At 32.1% G+C, this 20517-nt stretch overlaps 3 protein-coding genes and 1 long non-coding RNA gene across 7 annotated transcripts in view; 2 read left to right on the forward strand and 2 right to left on the reverse strand.

The window, feature by feature from the left end:
* LOC109351999 (disease resistance protein At4g27190-like) lies at window positions 1-6395 on the forward strand. Of its 2 annotated transcripts, none has more exons than XM_019593755.1 (6): window positions 1-111; window positions 823-3686; window positions 3770-4030; window positions 4132-4680; window positions 4852-5655; window positions 6285-6395. In XM_019593755.1, the coding sequence occupies exons 2-6, from the start codon at window positions 846-848 to the stop codon at window positions 6300-6302; spliced, it is 4473 nt and encodes a 1490-aa protein (XP_019449300.1). In that variant the 5' UTR covers window positions 1-111; window positions 823-845; the 3' UTR covers window positions 6303-6395. The 2 variants fall into 2 exon arrangements, with proteins under 2 accessions (XP_019449300.1, XP_019449301.1); XM_019593756.1 differs by having other exon boundaries at window positions 15-104; window positions 821-3686.
* The window catches only part of LOC109352005, a 19626-nt gene continuing 4701 nt past the window's right edge, over window positions 5593-20517 (reverse strand). Inside the window, exons 2-3 of the long non-coding RNA XR_002108312.1 lie at window positions 19252-19257; window positions 5593-5710 (exon numbers count right to left, since the gene is read on the reverse strand). This is a non-coding gene — a long non-coding RNA (uncharacterized LOC109352005). The remainder of the gene's footprint in view (window positions 5711-19251; window positions 19258-20517) is intronic.
* LOC109352001 (metacaspase-5-like) lies at window positions 13786-15812 on the reverse strand. Its single transcript, XM_019593760.1, has 2 exons — window positions 15379-15812; window positions 13786-14903 (listed from the first exon to the last, which is right to left on the reverse strand). The coding sequence occupies exons 1-2, from the start codon at window positions 15722-15724 to the stop codon at window positions 13993-13995; spliced, it is 1257 nt and encodes a 418-aa protein (XP_019449305.1). The 5' UTR covers window positions 15725-15812; the 3' UTR covers window positions 13786-13992.
* Window positions 20127-20517, forward strand: part of LOC109352000 (zinc finger CCCH domain-containing protein 37-like) — a 7954-nt gene continuing 7563 nt past the window's right edge. The window contains exon 1 of one of the 3 annotated variants that reach the window (XM_019593757.1): window positions 20127-20475. In XM_019593757.1, coding sequence (XP_019449302.1) covers window positions 20268-20475 — 208 coding nt within the window. In that variant the 5' untranslated portion in view covers window positions 20127-20267. The remainder of the gene's footprint in view (window positions 20476-20517) is intronic. The other 2 variants (XM_019593758.1, XM_019593759.1) reach the window with 2 other exon arrangements.

The raw sequence follows: 20517 nt of genomic DNA on the forward strand, positions 1-20517 counted from the left end.
TATCAGGTTGGCATCCATTGCTTCCTTCTGTCAACTTGTTGTGTTGTTCAATACTTGGTTGCTTCACTTTTGTTTTATTCTAAAAGCACAGACACAACAACGAAACGAAAGGTACGTCCTTCATGTGAATCGTTATTTATTGAACTTTTTTTGTGGCATAGTAATACACCGTATTCATATATTATGTTATCTCAATAAGACATTCTTTTAGTATTTTTTTTATAGGATATTTTTCAAAATTACTCTTGTTACTAAAATATTATTACCTTTAGATAACCTTATTAAAAAATTTAATTATAAATTCTCGTAAAAAAATTCCTCATAGTAACTTTTTAATATTTTATTCTTATATTCCTAGTGCATTTACATTTCATGAATCATGATCATTTTCATACTATTAGTATTTTATTGGGTATCTTCTTACTGTTAGTGTAGAAGACTGATCTATCACGTGTATTAAGCTTGTTCTCTTGGATCTTCATTAGTGTTATATCTTGAGATTGTCTACGTGATAGCTTTGTTATTTAAGAACCCTCTCTAGTACTACATGGTGTATCTTTTGGATTGTAATGCAAAGTAACCATGAATCTTGCTTAATAAGTTAATACGCATGTACCAATCCTTTCTTAAATCAAACCAAACAAATTTATACATGGAAAAAATTAAATTAATCCATTATTTATTTGATAATGATAAACATTTATTTGGCCAAACAAATGAGAATCATGTATCTATGGTGAATCCTTACCCTTTTGAAAGAAGAAGTGTCTCACTTGTTTTGTAACCTTTGATGATTCTAACATTCAACTGTCTATGTGACAGAGTGAGGGTATAAGAAGCAAGTGATGGCCATGGAGATCGTTAAGTCAATTGTTTTTCCGATTGTTCAGTGTACAGCTGGGCCTATTTGGTCTCAGCTTAGTTATATAATCTTCCACAATAGCAACTTCAACAAACTCAAAACTCAACTACACAAGTTGGAAGAAGCCAAACAAACTCTGCAACAACGAGTCAATGCTGCTACACAAAAGGGGGAAGAGATATTTGAGGCTGTCCGCAACATTTTGACAGAAGCAGGTGGTGCTATTACTGAGGCCAACAATTTTCTGAACAATGAAGATAATGAAAGAGTTGGGTGTCTCAATGGGCCATTACCAAACCTGTGGATAATGCATCAGCTAAGCAAGAATAGCACTGAGAAGGCGAAGATAATATCTGAAATCATAACAAAAGTGAATGAGTCTATTAACATGCCTCTAATATCTTCGCCACCTCGTTTACAAGTAGCATTCTCTCCATCTGATAGAGGTTACGAGGCCTTGCAGTCAAGAACCTTAATCATGAATGAGATTATGCAAAAGTTGAAGGATGATAACATGCACGTGATTGGGGTGTATGGGATGGGTGGTGTGGGTAAGTCTACACTGATTGAAGAAGTTGCATGGCAAGCTGAACATGGTGGTTCTTTCAATGCTGTGATGGTGGCTACGGTAACCAGATCTCCAGAAATAGAAAAAATACAAGACCAATTAGCTGATGGATTGAGCCTGAAATTGAATAAGATGTCACCACGAGGAAGAGCACGAGAGTTGTGGGATAAGATAAAAAAAGAGGAAAAAGTTCTTGTTATTATGGATGATATATGGGAGAAAATTGATCTGAAGGAAGTGGGTGTTCCCTTTGGTGATCAACACAAAGGATGCAAGTTATTGCTGACATCTAGAGATCGTAATGTGTTGAAGAAAGAGATGGGCACTCAAACAAATTTTAGACTTAATGTGTTATATGAAGAAGAGGGTTGGAACTTGTTTGAGAAGGCAACAAGTGATGTTGTTAAAAAACAGTATCTAAAACCTACTGCTTTAGAAGTAGCTGGAGCATGTATGGGGTTGCCACTCTTGTTAGTAACTGTTGGAAAGGCCTTGAAAAATGAAGAGGATCTATGTGCTTGGAAGGGTGTCCTTTCACAGTTAACCAAATATGACCATGAGGAATATTCTTCTCTGGAAAATAAAGTTGTAGAATTGAGTTATAAATATTTAGCAAGTAGTCTACACAAGTCACTATTCTTGCTAATTGGTTCACATGGAGAAAATTATGTCCACATTGAAGATTTATTTGTGTATGGTTGGGGTGTGGGTCTATTTGAACATGTTGAAACATTGGCAGATGCAAGGAACAAACTTGACAAACTGATTTACGACCTTAAGGCATCTTCTTTGTTACTTGAAGGAGAAAGAGAATGGGTTAGAATGCATGATGTGATCCGTGAGGGAGCTGCCAAACTTGCATCTAGGGTTCAACCTACCTTTCTAAAGCAAAACTGCACTAATTTGAAAGAGTGGCCAAAGATTGATCAACTTAGAAATCTTAAACACATTTTCTTGAATTGGTGTTATATCTCTATGCTTCCAGAAATTTTGGAGTGTCCTAAGTTGGAGATTCTTCTTCTCTGTAGTAGAGACAATTATTTAAAAGTACCGAGTCACTTTTTCTCTAGAATGAGTGATTTGAAGCTTCTAGATTTAGGAGGAATGATGTGTACTCCTTCCCTTCCTTCATCATTCGGTCTCTTGACAAGACTTAGATCATTGGGTCTATATAGATGCATGTTGGACGACCTAACTATTATTTCAAAACTAACAAGTTTAGAGATTCTTAGTCTTGAAGATACTGAGATTGAAGAGTTGCCTGAGGAAATAGGGCAACTAACTCATTTGCGCAGACTGAATTTGAACAATTGTACAAGGCTTAGAATAATTCCTAAAAATATTATATCAAGCTTGAAATATCTAGAAGAGCTCCATATGGGAAGTTGCTGCTTTAAATGGGAGGTTGAGGGTAGTGAGCAATGCAATAATGCAAGTCTAGGTGAGCTAAGAGAGCTAAATCACCTCAGATCATTACATACGCAGATTCAAGATATTTCGATTATTCCAAGAGGCTTGCTCATATTTGGGAAGCTAGAGAAATACAAGATTCTGATAGGTGATGGATGGAAATGGTGTTGGGGTTATGCTGGCTATTCTGAAACTTTAAGAACACTTAAGTTGAACATGAGATCAACTACAATGACTTCTTTAGATAATGGAATTAAAATGTTATTGAATGAAGTTGAAGATTTGTCCTTAGCTGAAGTTAAAGGTGCTAGAAATGTCCTTCCAGAATTCAATAGAGAAGAAGGTTTTGCACAGTTGAACCATCTACTCATTCAAAATAGTGGGGAGATATTATACATCATTGATTCAACTAAGTGGGTTATCCCCTTTCAATCATTCCTTTGCTTGGAGTCTCTTGTCATCCTTAATCTTATTAATCTGGAGAAAATTTATTGTGGGCAAGTAAAAAATCATATCTTTACCAAACTTCAAGTCATCAAAGTTGAAGGTTGTGAGAAGTTGAAAAATCTTTTCTCATTTTCCATGGCTGCAGACCTTCCCCAACTTCTTGAAATTGAAGTTTCTGACTGCAAATTCATGACTGGTGTTATTGTTCAACAAAGAGATGAAGAGTTTGGAGATCATGATCAAATTAACCTCCCAAAGATACATTCCATCAAGCTAGAGAGTTTGCCTAACCTTATTAGTTTCTCTTCTAAGGAGTGGACAAAAGATATACAATCTGGAAGCAACCTTGCAAAACACAAGGATAACTTGTCAAATCCACTGATATTGTTTTCTGACAAGGTAAGCACTAACTTTCTTGTTTTATTTTCTCGTGTCAATTGATTTATACTTAAATAACATGGCAAGATTGCTTATGTGAGCAGGTTGGGATGCCTAACCTTGAAACTTTGTCGCTGTCTTCCATCAACACATTGAAATTGTGGGATGATATTTTAATTCCGTCTTGCCTTCAAAATTTGACTCATTTAACAGTTGATAGTTGTGGTGGCTTAAAATACCTATTCTCATTATCGATGGCTATATCACTTGAAAAACTAAGGTATCTTAAAATTAGTGACTGCCAAATGATGGAGGATATATTTGTTAATCTTCAATCAGCTTTGAATCCACTTACCCAGGAGAAGGTAAGACTTCCTTTAACACATAAACTAATTTGTTACTTCCCTTTTATATTTGTTAACTATGTATCTAATGAAGAAAAAACCATAAATGCCACTATTCGTAGGTTAAATTCCCAAGCTTAGAAACACTGGTGGTCTCTCACATGGATAACTTGAAGGCAATATACAATGATGAATTGGCATCAAATCCCTTCTCAAAGCTGATTAAAATGGAAATTTCATATTGCCAGAAGTTGCCGAGTATATTTCCATCCTATGTGCTAAATAACTTGTGTAATCTGGAGACATTGGTTGTAAGTAATTGTGCTGCATTGAAAGTTATATTTGAAACACAAGGGTTACACAATGTGTCTATGGAGCTTCTGCAACTACAAGTGCTTGAAATAAAAGACTGTGGGGTTGAGAGCATTGTTTCAAATAGTGAAATGGTAGAGGAACATCCAAGATTTGTTTTCCCACAATTAACATCATTGACATTTTGGCTTCTGGGAGAACTTCAAAGCTTTTACCCTGGAATTCACACCTTGGACTGTCCGAGCTTAGAAATATTAGACGTCTATTATTGTAATAAACTGGAATTGTTCCAATCGAAATCTCAAAACTTCCAAGAAGTTGTCTCATTTCATGGTCAACCTCTATTTTCTTCACTAAAGGTATGCATTAATTTTATCAAATCTCTCATGCTTTGCTTTCATTAAACATAACATGAGAATGAAATTTAGCAGTTAATATTGTATCATATTGTTTTTCTATAGGCTTGATCGTATTGTTAACCACTAGTGTCTATACTCACCTGAATCTTATTTAACTGGCTCCTCATACAGGCTATCCCCAGAATTTGTGAATTAGGATTACGCAGCAAGGACATCACGAATATCTGCAATGATGATGATTTATATGCTGTAAAATATCTTTGCTTGCAGTGCTTTCATAATGAGTTAGAGAGATTCCCTATAGGTTTCCTTCAAAGATTTACCAATCTTGATAACCTTACGGTGGCATGCAGTTACTTCACAGAGATTTTCTCAAGTGAAGACGTTGGACCTATTATGAATTTGAAAACTTTAAGTCTTCATATTTTGCCAGAGCTTGAGCATTTATGCAAAGGGAAATCTGAGATACATCCAATTCTTCAAAATATTGAAACCCTGAGATTAACATTATGTTCCAGATTGACAATTGTAATCTCGTCCTCAACCTTGCAGCAATTTCAGAATTTAGATGAGTTATGTGTAGGCAAATGTTCTGGGTTGGTAAATATTATAACATTGGTAGCAGAGAGAACTTTCCTTAAACTAAGAAAGTTGGTTATATACAATTGTGAAAAGGTAGAGGAAATTGTGGCAAGAGAGGATGATAGTGATGGAAGTGAGATTGTTTTTATGAAATTGGAGCATTTAGAATTGAAAAACTTGCCAGCTCTAACAAGTTTTTGCAAGGAGAATTTCATCTTCAAGTTCCCATTACTGCAAACTTTGCATGTGATGGGATGTCCCAGAATGGAGACTTTCACACATGGTAACTTGATTACAACAAAGCTTACAAAAGTACGAGTGACAGAAGCAGCAGATGATGCATGGCGTTGGGAAGGTGAACTTAATACTACTATAAGAAAAATGTTTGACGAGGTAAATTTTCTTTCACAACCAAGTTTCATGATCTCTAGTTGTGGTTTCTATTTTTCTCTTTTATGTACACACTTCTATCATTCTTGTCTTTGTTGATTACCCACCTACCATGATCCCTACTAGGCAACATTTAACAAACCGTAATCATTTATTTTGGAGTTTAAAAAAATGTAGAGCACAATTAGTTACTTCCCTATCAAGAATAGATAATCAATATTTTTTTTATAAATGGACAGTCCAATGCATAAGGTTCTCAATTTTCTAAATTTATAAAATATATCCTTAGAGGAAGCGATCTATTTAGACTTAGGTCAAATTAATAGTGTAGTTGAGTTTGATAAGAATAATTGTTTTTTTCTCAATTACTATAATAGACTCATGCTCGGAAAAAATATATATTATCCGGTAAAAGATGAATCCCTAAATCCCCTCAACTAATATTTTGTGCTAAAATATTATGCTACTTGAAGATGATGGGAAAGACTTATGTACTAAAAATATGTAAGCTGCTATTCTCTCATCTTATATATTTAGATCTAAGATTATTTATGAACTTTGGTGTATTAGTTTCCTAAATGGTTCTTCCCCTTTTCCCATTCTAATACTTGAATTCTATGTCTACTTTTCAGAGTGTTTCTCAATGTTAAATGGATATATGATGCTACAACCAACTTGTGATCAACAAAAGGAGAAGACAAAGAAGCTTCCAAAAGGGATTCATTGGTTTTGTGGATTTGGCACTTGTGAGTTTCCAAGTCTCTTATTGGGAAGAGAAGGTATGTGGCTTCATTTTGGAGAGTAGATTGGAGGCAGAATTAATGGCCACTGCTGTCTTAGATTGATCGTTTGATTCATCTTTCCAATAATATATCATATAATAAAAGGTCACTCCGGATGCCCCAAACTTCATACATTCAATTATAACTTATTTGGTTTGTAACCCTTCAATTAGATGGATCATTGATGTGATTGTTGTTATATAAGTTTGACAAATATTTGCTATATATTGGCATTGTAATTTAGTATCAGTGTCAAAGATTGTCTTAAATCTCGTATGTAATAAAGTGATTACTAATTTTGGTACTTCTGTCTTAAGAGAATATGTGTCATCAACTAAAGGAAGAGTCCTACGTTAGTGAGATAAGAGATGTCACTATAACTAAAAGTGAGCTATTGTTTTCAATTACAATATATTTTGGTCCTTTGATTTTTTTGAAGTAATAATATTTTGTTATGTATAAGAACCTTGCTATGTATAAGGTTCACTTTAGAGTAATTTTTCTTCCACTACTAATTAATGTGGACTAACAATATATATTTCCACCACAACCAACGTGGTACTACGAGGTAAAAGGAATTTGAGACATAACCCAACAGACTTTTATTCATGTGATTTTTGCCAGCACAAATGGTTGTTGAATTACAATACATCTCTATGATCTCTCTATTATTCTTTATTGTGTTTACTTTCCTTTTAAATTTATGCTTAAATTATATACTTGACTGCAGAAGGATTATGTGGATTTGAAACAATCTATATGGTGCATACAAATCTTTTAAAGGCATTTGGGAGAGAAAACACAATAATCATAAGTGGTAAAAAATGAAATTGTGATTATGGGATTTGTGGTAGAGGCCGAGATATTTTAGTAGGTAAATTAACCTCTAAATGGCCAAAGAATCCTCCAATAATTGACATTCAAGTATACACTGCAAAGGAAATTTATTTAAAACTATCTATAGGTAGAAGAGTGAGTTATTGATGTGAGATGGATCCACAAAAAAAGACTTTTTGTAGTTATGATTAAGAAATGATTTGCGCATATATTCCAGAGAAACATACTTTCTACATATTTTGAAGAAGCTATAAATATTTCAGTTAAAACATGCTGATAAATGAAATACGGATTTAATTATGCTCTTTCTTAAATTAGGACCGAGAGAACTACGGAATTTGTTGAGCTTGCTTTCAAAAAACACAAGTTGCAATTTTCCCACCATCATCAATACTTGTGTCTAGCTACTTTAATATTTTCTCTGGTATATTTTCTCTGGTATAGAGGATGTACATTCAAAGAAGGTTTAATTAACCAACGGGCGTTGGTTCAGGTACATGTTTGATTCCCCTTAAGCAAGAATCGAGTTCGAGTCTTGTGGATGGAAAAAATGTCCGTTGGGAGAGTTAGCCTCACTTACTTGTGATGTACCCGGCTCGGATAGAATTGCCTCCAGTGCGAGAATACCTTGTGGGAACAAAAAAAAAAGAAGGTTTAATTAATTGCTAGCATATGGTTCATAAGGATGTTATCATCCTCCTTGTGAATGTCGAGGGTGTGAATTGATGATATCATCCTCCTTGTGAATGTTGAGGGTGTGCAACTGGAAATTTGTGGGAGAAAAAAATCTATATTATTTATAGAGAAAAATATATATATTGAGAGTGTAAACGTTTTATACATTGTTATTGTATCATCTATTATCCATATTTAATCATCATTCACTCTCAAAATAAAAGTAATCCAAATAAATAGTAGATTATCTGGTGACTGTATATAAATATTTAAGCATTGCATATATATTACACTCTTACTTATAATTTTACAAGCCCACAATTTATTCTTTTGTAAATGACATGACATGACATGCTTCATGAAAATAAAGAATCATTATTGTATTGAATTATTTTATAATATTATAGATATGTAACTCGAGGAACTTCATAATCGAATATCCAAGACAAATACTCAGCTGCTTCTTTGTATGTCTTGTTTGAGTCTAGCTGACTTCTTCTCTAGTTTTGATATGACAAAACTGATTGAATTTGCAAAGTTTTAACCAAATGATTTTTTGTTCAACTGATTTTATGATGTTTGATAATCAACTTGAGACTTACATCATTGGTATGCATAATATTGTGAAATTTACTTCTTTGAAATGAATAAATAATCTTAAGATAAGTTGGTTGGAGGTGGAAGACACGTTGTTTCTCATTAATTTATCTTCTTTTGAAATTAACAATACAATTTTAAAAAGAGATTTCAACTATGAAAATTGTAAAAGATAGATTGTATAATCGAATGGAAGATGTGTGAATGAATAACTATCTAGTGACGTATAATTGGTAAGAAGTGTTCAACAATATTGGCAAAAAAGTAAATATTTTTCAACAGTTTCAAAATGTGAAATCACATAGATATTAGTTATAAAATATATATTTTATTCAATTAAATATATTTAAATTTTATAATTTTAAAATCAATATTTTCATTTTTTTAATTGATGATATTTATTATTTTAATTTTAACCTATGTTATAACCCTTCCTCTAGATCCTAGAATCATCACTCAATAACATCACTCTTATTAATAAAGTTTGGATTAATCTCATAGGAATATTGGCAAGAAGGTACCCCTTCCTTACTTTGTTATCATTTTGAAAGTTGTGTATTAGTACAGTAATAATAATGAGATGGTACAGAAGCACATGACAAAAGTATAGAAAATCACTCCAAAGAATTATACACTAACCCCATCATGGTGACAATTTGATAAATATGAATTTGGATCATAATAAATGAATGAAAAGTTATTCATAATATATAAAATCATATTTCTAAATTATTCAATTCATTCATTCAATCAATATATTCATTTTAATAGATTGGATGAATATATATCCAATACATTATTTTTAATATGAATTAAAGCATTTTTGAAAGATAAAAATCCTTTTAAAAATTATTATTTAATAAATTATTTTTAAAAATTAATTTAAATTAACATTTTTAAAATGTGTTTTTTTAAAAACACTTTTTAACAAATCTCAATATTTAAATTTATACGTGAAAACTCTGAAAAATAACAGTGTAGGTGAGGTCAGATATATTATATTGTGCAATAATGCATTTTTTCATGTGCTCAATCATTGACACAAAATGTTATATCAATCCTTACTGAAATATTTGACAGAATGCTTTGATAAAAAAACTAATATTGTTAAATGATTTTTTTGTTAGGAAAATAATAGTTTATATCACTAATATCAAAATTGGTTCGTGTTGGTTGATTCAACCGGTAAAACGGTGAATTAGTCTTAATACCGTTCGATACAACATTTATAATGGTCATACAATTATAGTGGTAAAAACTGGTCACACTGACCGGTTTTCAATTGAACTGTACCGATCATAATGATCGGTTTTCAACTGAATCGTACTGGTCGTACCGACTAGTTTCATTTAAAATTAATTTTTAATGAAAATGATTTATTTTTACCAAAATACTTGTATAATGATCAAACATACAACTACTATATTTTTTATACATCTAAAACATGGTCTATAATATATATTTTTTAACAAGTGTTATAAGTAAAAATAGTTATTGTCTTCTTTATTGATTTCTTAACATTAATGTTAGTATAAAATATATGAATATCTAACTCCACCGATACATGGTTTAATAGTGAACCACTAGTTGAACAATCATATCAGTATATCACTACTCTGACCGATATGGTATCAATAATATTGATTTATATTTTGTACGTTTACTTTGCATAACAAAATTGGGTTGGTGTTTTACTTTATGAGAAAAACTATTTTTTTTGGATAGATTGGATATCCACCAAAATAAAAAATACTCATGGATACTCATTGGATATATGGATAGGTTTGAATCCATCTGTTATTAATATTATTCATTTGATTATATCTATTTAAATTCATTATCTCTCACATATGAATTTAATTTGGATGGATCGTGGATTATGAATAATTTTGTCACCTCTAATATTTTTTGTGTTAGAGTTTGTGTCACTTCGTGTGCAGTTTGCTATTGGTCAAAAAAATATATTTAAATTAAAATTTAATTATTAAATATTTTTTGATTAATTACAAGCTCATAACATATAGAATGATATACGTTGTGAGATAACATATTGTACCCTTTGAAAGATGGTGGATTATAATATTCCCCATAGCAAAAAGAAAATATAGAATAAAGGAAAGATAATATCCCCATAAAAAGTAAGAGAAGGAAAGTGGAAGAAGGTGCTCTATCTATCTAAATATTATTTAAACATATTCTTTTTTAATACACCATGATACTATTTAAAAATTTGAAACAACCATGTGAAGTTCCTTGTTCTCAGTCTCAACTCCACGACTTGTGGCCTGTGGGTCCTCTGTTTGATTGGAATTGATCTTTCTTTTTTTAAAAAGTCAAATGAAAGAGATATACACCAATATATTATGAAGGAAATTTTATAATTTTTGAGTGAATCCATCAATTAAATCTTCTTTTTTTCCTTACCAGAGAACTTGACCCAAAACATGATATTAGAGTGTTACTTTACATAGGATCTTGTCATCTCAATTTGTGCCACTACCATGAGAGATTGTCTTTGGTTGAAGCTTGATCTATGTAAATATAATATTTTTTATTGTTTTGATTAATGTTATTAAAACCGGACCGGTCATCAAACCGGCGAGGGTACTGGTTTAGTGGTTTAGTGGTTCAACCAGTGGTTCAGTAATTAAACCGCATGAGATTAAACCGGTTAAACCGGACATACATATTTATATATGTGTGTGTAAACCTGTAACAAAAATTATATAATATGTAGATACTCAAATTTATAATTCATATTTTTAGTCAAAGTAAGAATTCTCATAAACAAACAACTTTAATAAATCCAAAGTCTAATTCTATGTGCCAATTAGTTATGTGCCTATGTAGGGTTCTTTAAAATTACATGTATGAACCGGACGGTTCAATCAAATTCCGGCCGGTTCAACGGTTTTGACATGGTTCACCGGTTTTTCTCCGGTTTACACCGGTTTTGATGCTTAGCCAGCACAACACTTGTTTCGTACCAGTTATGAGACGGTTGGCCGATCCGAACCAGTTTTAATAACATTGGTTTTGATTCCTATTTAAATTAACAATTTTAAAACCCTAAGAATAACAAAATAATAATAATGTGGTATTAGATTTTGGTGAGGTCTAAAGAATTATAATTCTCAAATCATACACTTAAGTTAATCAAAATAAAAAATATAGGAAGAAAATAAAAATGACTTAATTGATTTAGATGAAAAAGGAAAGATTTATAGAACAAACTTAAAAAATATTGATATATGTTTTTTAATTTTTTTTTTTAATTAAATGACACTGAACTGAAATAAGAGTTGAGATAAGAATGTGGATATATGTGTTAAAATCTAAAAACTCTCAAGTCTCACATAGAAAAGTTTTAAAAGAAAACTACTCCCAAGTCTCACAGTGGAGAGATGAGAAACATGGAAAAAATTTCATGTTATAAATAAAGGTTTTCCCCCAAAATGTACTTATAAGTAATTGCTCCATAGATCCTATATCTATCTATATGAAGAAGAAATCATGTAACGAGGTTGAATGCATTTTCATTCAACCTTTTCTTTCTCCCTCGTATATTTTGCTGATGCATTTCCGGCAAACTTCTCTCTCTTTCTTTCCGTGGCACTAAGAATTGGTACAGTCACAATCACGGTCAGCCAAATTGTGGGAATTTCGAGAAATGACACTGGTAGTCAGTATTGAGAGAAAAGAATTGACACAGGTAGCCAAATTGTGTGCATTTCGAGAATATTTCGAGAATTTGCAATGTTAGCCATATTTTGAGAATTTCGAGAATTGACATTGATAATTATATTGTGGTGGGTATATTCGAGATTGGTTCTTACAGTGCAGTAATAATTTGATAACAGAGATTTGAGCTATTTTATCCTGGGGATGACGAGATTGATAGTCTGCTTGCACATTTTCGGCAGTGCCACGAAACGTCTTAAAGAGAGTGACCAGGTCGTGACTCCGTCATTAAGTATTATTTCGTGTCATTTATAATTGTTGCAAGCTACGGTATTCATCCCTAAAAAATTAAAAGAGAATGGATTTAATAATTTTGTTGACCCTAACAATAATGAAATTGTGTCTTATAAGGGAATATTGTTACTTATTAATGGTTGTAAACTAGTGGCCTAATTGTCATATACTGAACCGAACCATGCACATACCAATGGGTTGCTTATAGTAAAGTTTGCATTGCTTGTTCTATTATCTCTTCCATCTATAACCTCATCCATTGGTACATAGCTATGCTATAATGCATCTATGATAAAATGAAATATGGATTTAATTATGAACTTACTCAACTAAGTGTGAGACAAATATTTAATACTTGTTGACTGTATATTATCTTACATTTTCACTTCTTCTGACATTTGTGGCAGTGCATGCATGATCCCAAGTGTAAGATTGGCAACTTCAGTACAGTTGGCAGAAGATTCAAGGAACTAAATGTCTTGGGTGGCCTCATTCTTCCTCTTTGGGGAACCATAGAAAAGGCCCTTGCCATTTCTAAGATGCCTGAAACCAAAAAAAGTATAGTTAGAAAGGACAGATTTTCAGGTGCAAAATTTTTATATTTGTGCATTTATTTATCAGTTTGTCCTAATTGGTCTGATGATATGAGTTGAATTTTGAAATGGAGAAGTTTGTAAGGTGAAAAACTGAAAATTGTAGCAGATGGTGTTGAATGTTGATTATCCTATAAATTGAAGTCATTTATTATAGTAACATTTCCATTCCTTTTTAAATCAATGCATCATTTACACTTTGGTTGTGACTGATATCTTTCTGATCCGTGGTAGTTTCAGGAATTACTTAATATATTTCCCATTGTAAAAACTAAACTGAAGGATGTGTTTTACACCCATTGAAACAACCGTGGTTAAGTGGTTGCTAAACAAAGTTTCAACTAAGTGGTTGCTTGACATCATTTGCACGTTTAGCATGGGTTAAAGAAATTGATGATTGACCTGTGACGACAGACTCTGCTTACACCTCTTCTTTTTTGACTAAGTTTTACCCCTACGCAATTTTATGTTCTAGGAGAAGGTAAGTTTTACCCCTACGCAATTTTATGTTCTAGGAGAAGGTTCATCACTGGTCCTGAATTTTTGGAGGGGGAGGACTCATCCTCTGCACCATACTACACAATTGTGCAGTCTCATTTTTAGTGATTTTTTTCATTTATGACCCATTTTGCATATAATTCAATTTTGTATATATGTAAAGACGATTGAGAAAGTGAAAATCGGTAGATGGCTAGGTTGTATTACATGTAGTCCACAGTCTGAACTTTATCATAAATAATTATTTGAAAAAATATATTTGAAGTAAACATTTCTTTTTGTTCAACATCATTTCTCACAACACACCTCAAACACACAGTGATACATAAGCATACAAGAAAACAACACACATGATTCACCTTGTCTGCATAAGATGAGACATATCAAGCGACGAAAGGAGCGTCAACATAATGGTCACCACAATAGAGTCCAGGTTGCTGAGTAAAACCAGCCCTCTTCAGCTTCTCTCTAGCCTTCAGAACAAGCTCCTGATTCGTGATTTCACCATCAGATTCCTCAAGTATAGTCTGAATTGCATTGCTGAAAGCACCATAAGCATTGGCAGAATTTCCTGCAGGGCTTGCATCTGCTGAAGTCTGGTCAGTTTGACAACCACTCAGCAGAATTCCACCTTCTGGGAGGCCACGTTTGTTTGATCCAGCATATGCCTCATGCTTACTCCCCATTTGTGTCTCTAAAGCAGGTTTAGCATATCCCTCATCATTCTCATCCAGCTTTTGCTTCAGAAACTCTTGGGCTAGACCACCCACAAACCCCAAGATTCCACCCTGTTCTCCACTTTCACCATCTCCATGTTGGAGTTTGTCCAGGATCACCTTCATGAACTTCTTTACCTTAGGGCTAGCATCATCTCCAAAAACATCGAAAAGCGTAGGCCTCAGCTTCCCAACATCTATATCATCTTTCCCAGTTTTCTGCTTGAGAATATCAATCAGGGTTGAAAGTGGCAGAGATTTGTTCTTTACATAGCCGTATCGCTCATGCGGGAGTTCAACATCCCTATCATCAGCTTCATCATTCCCATGCCCGTGGTGCCGCAATGCCGAAGGGACATGAATACCACGAGACTCAAAAGCATCCTCCACTTTTCGATGCAGAAAGTTTGACAATCCAAAGCCAGAACCAGAGCCAGAATCTTGGTCTTCTCCCTTTGTACTCTCTCCAATCTGTTCCTTAGCTTCTTCAATTAAACCACCACTGTGACAAGAATCTGATACAATTGTTATCCTAACACCTCTAGGGATCCCATCTACAAATTCCTTGAAATCATCATCTGTTTGCACAAAAATAAATGCCTCATCACTTTCCACAAGAATCATCTTCAACAGCTCTTTACCAAAAAATGTATAATAAAATAATGAAAGAAAAATATATGCACCAACAATATATGAGTTCTATACACTGTTATTATTGTTATATCATTCGTAATTCATATTTAATCGTCATTTACTCTATAAAAAAAGTAAATCCAAATAAATGATGGATGATGTAGTGATAATGTATAAATCTTTACACTGTATAGATATTACACTCTAAGGTAATCTATATGGCAAATCTAATAATTAAAAGATAAAATCATGCCATGGTAGATGTGTGCAGAAAACGATATGAACTTTATCCAATAAATAAGCAATAAGTTTCAATCATATTCATAAAAAATTACAGATGAAACAAAGTCAATAAACATTACAATTAACATAAAAATAAAATACGTTACTAAAATAGGTTGATTCTGATATTGAACAAACCAGTGATGAGATTCATATCAGAAGGAACAATGCATTCATCATAACCAGTATCATCATCCTCGCCGGTTTCCGCAGGGAGGCGCGTGCCGTGTCCGCTGTAATGAACGAAAAGCACGTCACCTTCCTCCGAAGATCGGATCAGGTTTTGCAACGCTGAACGAATGTTCTTCCCCGTAGGCTGAGTATAAGAGTCGTCGGTGTCGATCAAAACGACGATGTCGTCTTCAGAAAAACCGAATCTGTTGATGAGAGAGCTGTGCATTTTCCAAACGTCGTTTATGCATCCTCTCAACTCAGCCTTTGTTCCTGGATAGTTGCATCCGATTAAAACCGCTTTTCTCGCCATTGCAGTGCTACAGCCTTATTTTTTCTGATCTGAAAAGAAGGAATGGAAAGTGAGTGTTTTTGCTTTAATAGTTTATCTCTCCTATTAATAATTGAAGGGAAAAGAAGGTGTAATGTATCAGTATCTGGTATGCGTTGTATCTTTTTGTCTTTTCATCTTTTTTTATTATTTTAATAATTCTATCTTTATATTAATTGGTGATGGTTGGATAATTTGGATTGGACGGTGCTAACGAATTTTCTGTGCTTTTATTATTGATTGTTATGCCTCAATTTTAAATCCATGGTCATAATGGGATTGCAAGTGCTATCCAATACTAGATATGAAAGTATTTTGGAAAAATGAAATGATATTTATATTATTTTATTTATAATAAAATGATATTTTTATTTTTAAAATTATAATTAAAAATAGAATTTTCCCACACTATTACTCAAGAGGACCAATAATTGAAGGGAGTAAGTTTGTTAGTTTAAAACACTAAAGAATACCTACTCAAAAACAAAAGAAATAGTGTTGGATAATAATAAAGTGGGCAATTGCTTGTACTTGTAAAGATTCTAAAGTGGTGGATCTCTCTAATTCCAATTTAAGATACTCTCCCATTTCCAGAATATACATGCGTTGATATCTTGGAAGGCGGAAAATTTAAGTGAGTAGTGTAGTTTAATTACACTATTCCATGTTTTGGGTAGGTTTAGAATTAATTACGAGAATGAAATATTTTTTTTTGGATCTTGTGGACCACACCTATGATTTTCTTACACGATGTTAGCCTCCTATAAGTCGTGCATCAGAGGCACGAGTTTCATGGCAATCTTTTGGACCTGACACACAAGTTCCATGCAATTCTCGTGGACCAAAGACACGAGATCCAAGTCGTGTCTTAGATCCACGATATCCAAACAACATATAAGCATCCCGTCCCGACTCAAATCACACTGAAGGAAGAAAACATATGAGAAACATTTAGGGTAATTTGTATTAAAAATTCTTTATATTTTTCAGTTCATTTACTTGTGTTAATTTTATTTAATGTTAGTGTATGTTTAAATGTAAATATCATATGTTTATATTTTTGTTTATACGTAGATAATAATTATTAGAGATATTGTTAGTGATTGTAGTGATGAGGAGGACATTGAGATATGTGACGATGATGATGTTCAGATTATCATTAGTGAATCGGTTAGCATAACGTATGACACTCTTTCATCTTTTTTCGTTAGCATTAGTTTGAACAAGATTTTCTATATAGAAGTACTCACATAAGTAATGATGTGGATAATGATCTCTTTGTTGGTATGCAATTTGAATCAAAAGAAGCAACAATAAATGTTGTAAAACAATTTCATATTAGGAATTTTGTTGATTACCATGTGGATGAGCCTAGGCCAGATAGATATGTTGCAAAATGCAAATATTATGGTGTTAGGTGTCAATGCAGACTTCGGGAATCGAAAAGTGTGAAGCGTGATATTTGGGAGATTATAAAAATTAGTGGAAGACAGACTTGTTTATCCACTAATATTTCTCAAGATCACACGAAATTGAACTCATCTTTCATCTCAAACTGCATTGTTCAACTAGTATCAGAAGATCCTGGTATACCAATTAAAACATTAGTTAAAGAGGTAGTCACTCGTTTTTTGTTATACGGTGACATATAGGAAGGCTTAGACTGCTAAACAAATAGTAATGTCCCAAATTTACGGTGATTGAGAGGGATCGTACAAGGAATTACCTCATTGGTTGAATGTTGTCCAATATTATGCACCAGGTACAATTATAAGATATTCAGCATCTAATGATAAATAACATAACAATGATAGCATATATATTTTAGCGCAAAAATGAGTCTCAGGGTTTCAATATTTTGAAGAATTGGATGTATTTCAGGTTTTACTTTGCATAAATGCTCAAGCTCTAACAACCCATCCAGACTTAGAGTTTTCAAATTCATAATAGGTCCAACGTTTTCACTTGAGAAAATCTATGTGAAGTTACTGAAACCTATAGGGAATCTCTCTAACTTATCATGGAAGTACCGCAAGCTAAGAGATTTTACAGCAATCTCAAGCCATTTTTGAAACAAACAGTTTTAGGTGTTGGTAACAGCTCAAATTCTGGTTTAAGGTTAAACCTGTTGGAATCACTGATCTAATGCATGAAAGCTTAATATGTATACTGACATTGTAATGAGGTAAATCATACCCGTTCATGTGTTAATTATAGTTGATGTGGATAATGTGTCAATAGTGTAAAAAACCTTACATGAACGGTAAGTAGATTTTAAATTCTTTTACAATTAATATCCAATTAATTATTTTTTTATGAATTTTATTCGGACCTTGATATTCGTCAATAATAGGTTTTTGTAAGATCTTTAGTTCTTTGCAAAAATCTGCTGGTATTTGTGAGTTATTTTTGCTTTTCATTTGGTCTTATAATTATTTTTTATGTTTTTTTTTCATCCTTTTCACGAATTTTTTTAATGGAGTTTTAGGTCATCAAAAAATGGAAAATATGTTACAAAATAATTTAAATGAAATATAACTTGATAAGCTAATCTGAAAATATAAAATAATCTAAAAATTTATTTGAAATAAAAACAAAAGCTTAAATAACTTAAAAATAAAAAACGAGTTTAAAATCTAAGAATTAAAACATATTCATTCTTCACTCATATAATTCAAAAAAAAATCTAATACTTTTTCCTAAGATTTAGTAATGATTATAAGATGTACACATCTCGTAATAATTCAGAGAAATATCAATGAATGTAAGATTAACTTCATCTAGCTATTATGATTTTATTTAACATTTCTATTTCACATAGAAAATATTTTGAAAAATCTTTTATGAACGTAAGATTTAGAGTGGAATATTTTTTTCATCTCAATCAAATGCATAGGAAATGCACAACGATTATGTCATTCATAAGTTTTTTATGAATTTTAATATGTAACATCTAACATTATTGATAGATGAATTAATATGTTACCAAAATAGGTTTTTGGTGAAATTTTCTTTACACAAGTAAGATTAGTGGCTGGTAATTCTTCACGTGATACTCACGTGTAAGAGGTCATTCTTACCTCGTTTCACGAATTTTAATGTATACCATCCAACATTGTTAATTTCTCATTATTCATGAAATCTTTACAAACATAAAATTTAGTGATATTTAATTTTACGTGATATTACATGTATAAGATACATGACTTTTAAATATTTAATTATCTATATTCACTTATATATACTGTCAGTCAAACAAAAAAGAAATACACGACTATTTTGCCATTTATACGTCGTACCATCTGGCATCATTGATTTTCTTATAATTACAAATATGAGTTAGACAAATGAATAAATCAAAAGTAGTCATAAAAAAAGTTTATATTAAAAGAAGCCTTTTGCATGAGAAAGAAAATGATTTTTTTATATCTATACTACTTATAAAGGGGAAAACCTAAAATAACCACCCACCGTGGTGTAATTTGTGGTTCTCCCTATTTTGCCATCACTGTTTTCTAATTTTTACCAAAAGAACCATATATAACTCAATGTTCCTCTCCACCCAATATATGTTCGATATTAATTGGTTAACTATTTCTTTTTTCTTACATTATAACTATCAGTTTTTTAATGTAGAATATGAACGTTCAATTTTATACCAATCGAATAAATTCAACTGTAGATTACAAATATTTAACACAAAATATTATATTTGACATTTATAACATACAAACTACACATTATAAATAATAGGAAAACAAGTTAATAGGCACGTCAACACACCAGTATAAATAAATAGATTTTCCCCTTTAAGAATACAGCAATAAGATTACTATTTAATATTTTATAGCATAATAGTCTATACACGTGAAAGTAATTTTTACATCTTCTCAAATAAAACTAATTTTCATTTTTTTTGTACCATAAAAAAAGAGCAATACAGGATATACTAAGTATATAATACCTACAAAAGCATAGATATTAAAGTAATAATAATATCAATTTTCTATTTAAGATGACAAATTTAAGTCACACATTGTTGAAAAGGTAGTGTGCAATCACACTCACAGACAACTAAAACAATATCTAAGAGAAACAATAACATAACAAAAAAAATTATAATTTATATCCTCATATTAATTTTCTCCTCCACAATAAATATTAATTATAAACTAATCATTAATAAATAAAATATAGCATATACTATTTTTTAGAAAAAGATATATAAATTATGAATTTTATACACTATTATTATAACATTAACTCTTAATATTTAATTATTATTAATTATTAAAAAAATAATCCTAATAAATAATACAATATATGTATAAATCTTTATAATAAGTGTGTAAATTTTACACTGATCATGAATGGTAGAAAGATATAGAATCATTTTCCAAAAAAAACAAAGTTTGTTGTTAAAATGTAAAACCACATATATCGCGCTTACAGCCCCACCAACTACAGAGTAGTGGTAGCAACAACAACAACATCCCCGACCCGATTCCGTGACCCGATTACCACTATGTTCTTTTCACGGCATCTCACCGACACCACCTCCGCCGCCGCATCCGCCACCTCTTTCCGGTTCCCGTCTTCTGCTTCATCTGACGTTGACATTGCTCCTCCTGGTGTTCCTTCTAGAATCCCTTCCTCTACCTCTCACTTGTTCTCTCAACCTTCTCCTTGGTTCTCTTCTCCCTCTCTTGACCTCAAACGCTCTTCTTCTCAAGGTTATTATTCTCCTTTTATTATTTCTTTCTTTTAATTCAAGT

Source organism: Lupinus angustifolius, chromosome LG07, assembly GCF_001865875.1.
Source record: "Lupinus angustifolius cultivar Tanjil chromosome LG07, LupAngTanjil_v1.0, whole genome shotgun sequence".
NCBI lineage: Eukaryota > Viridiplantae > Streptophyta > Magnoliopsida > Fabales > Fabaceae > Lupinus > Lupinus angustifolius.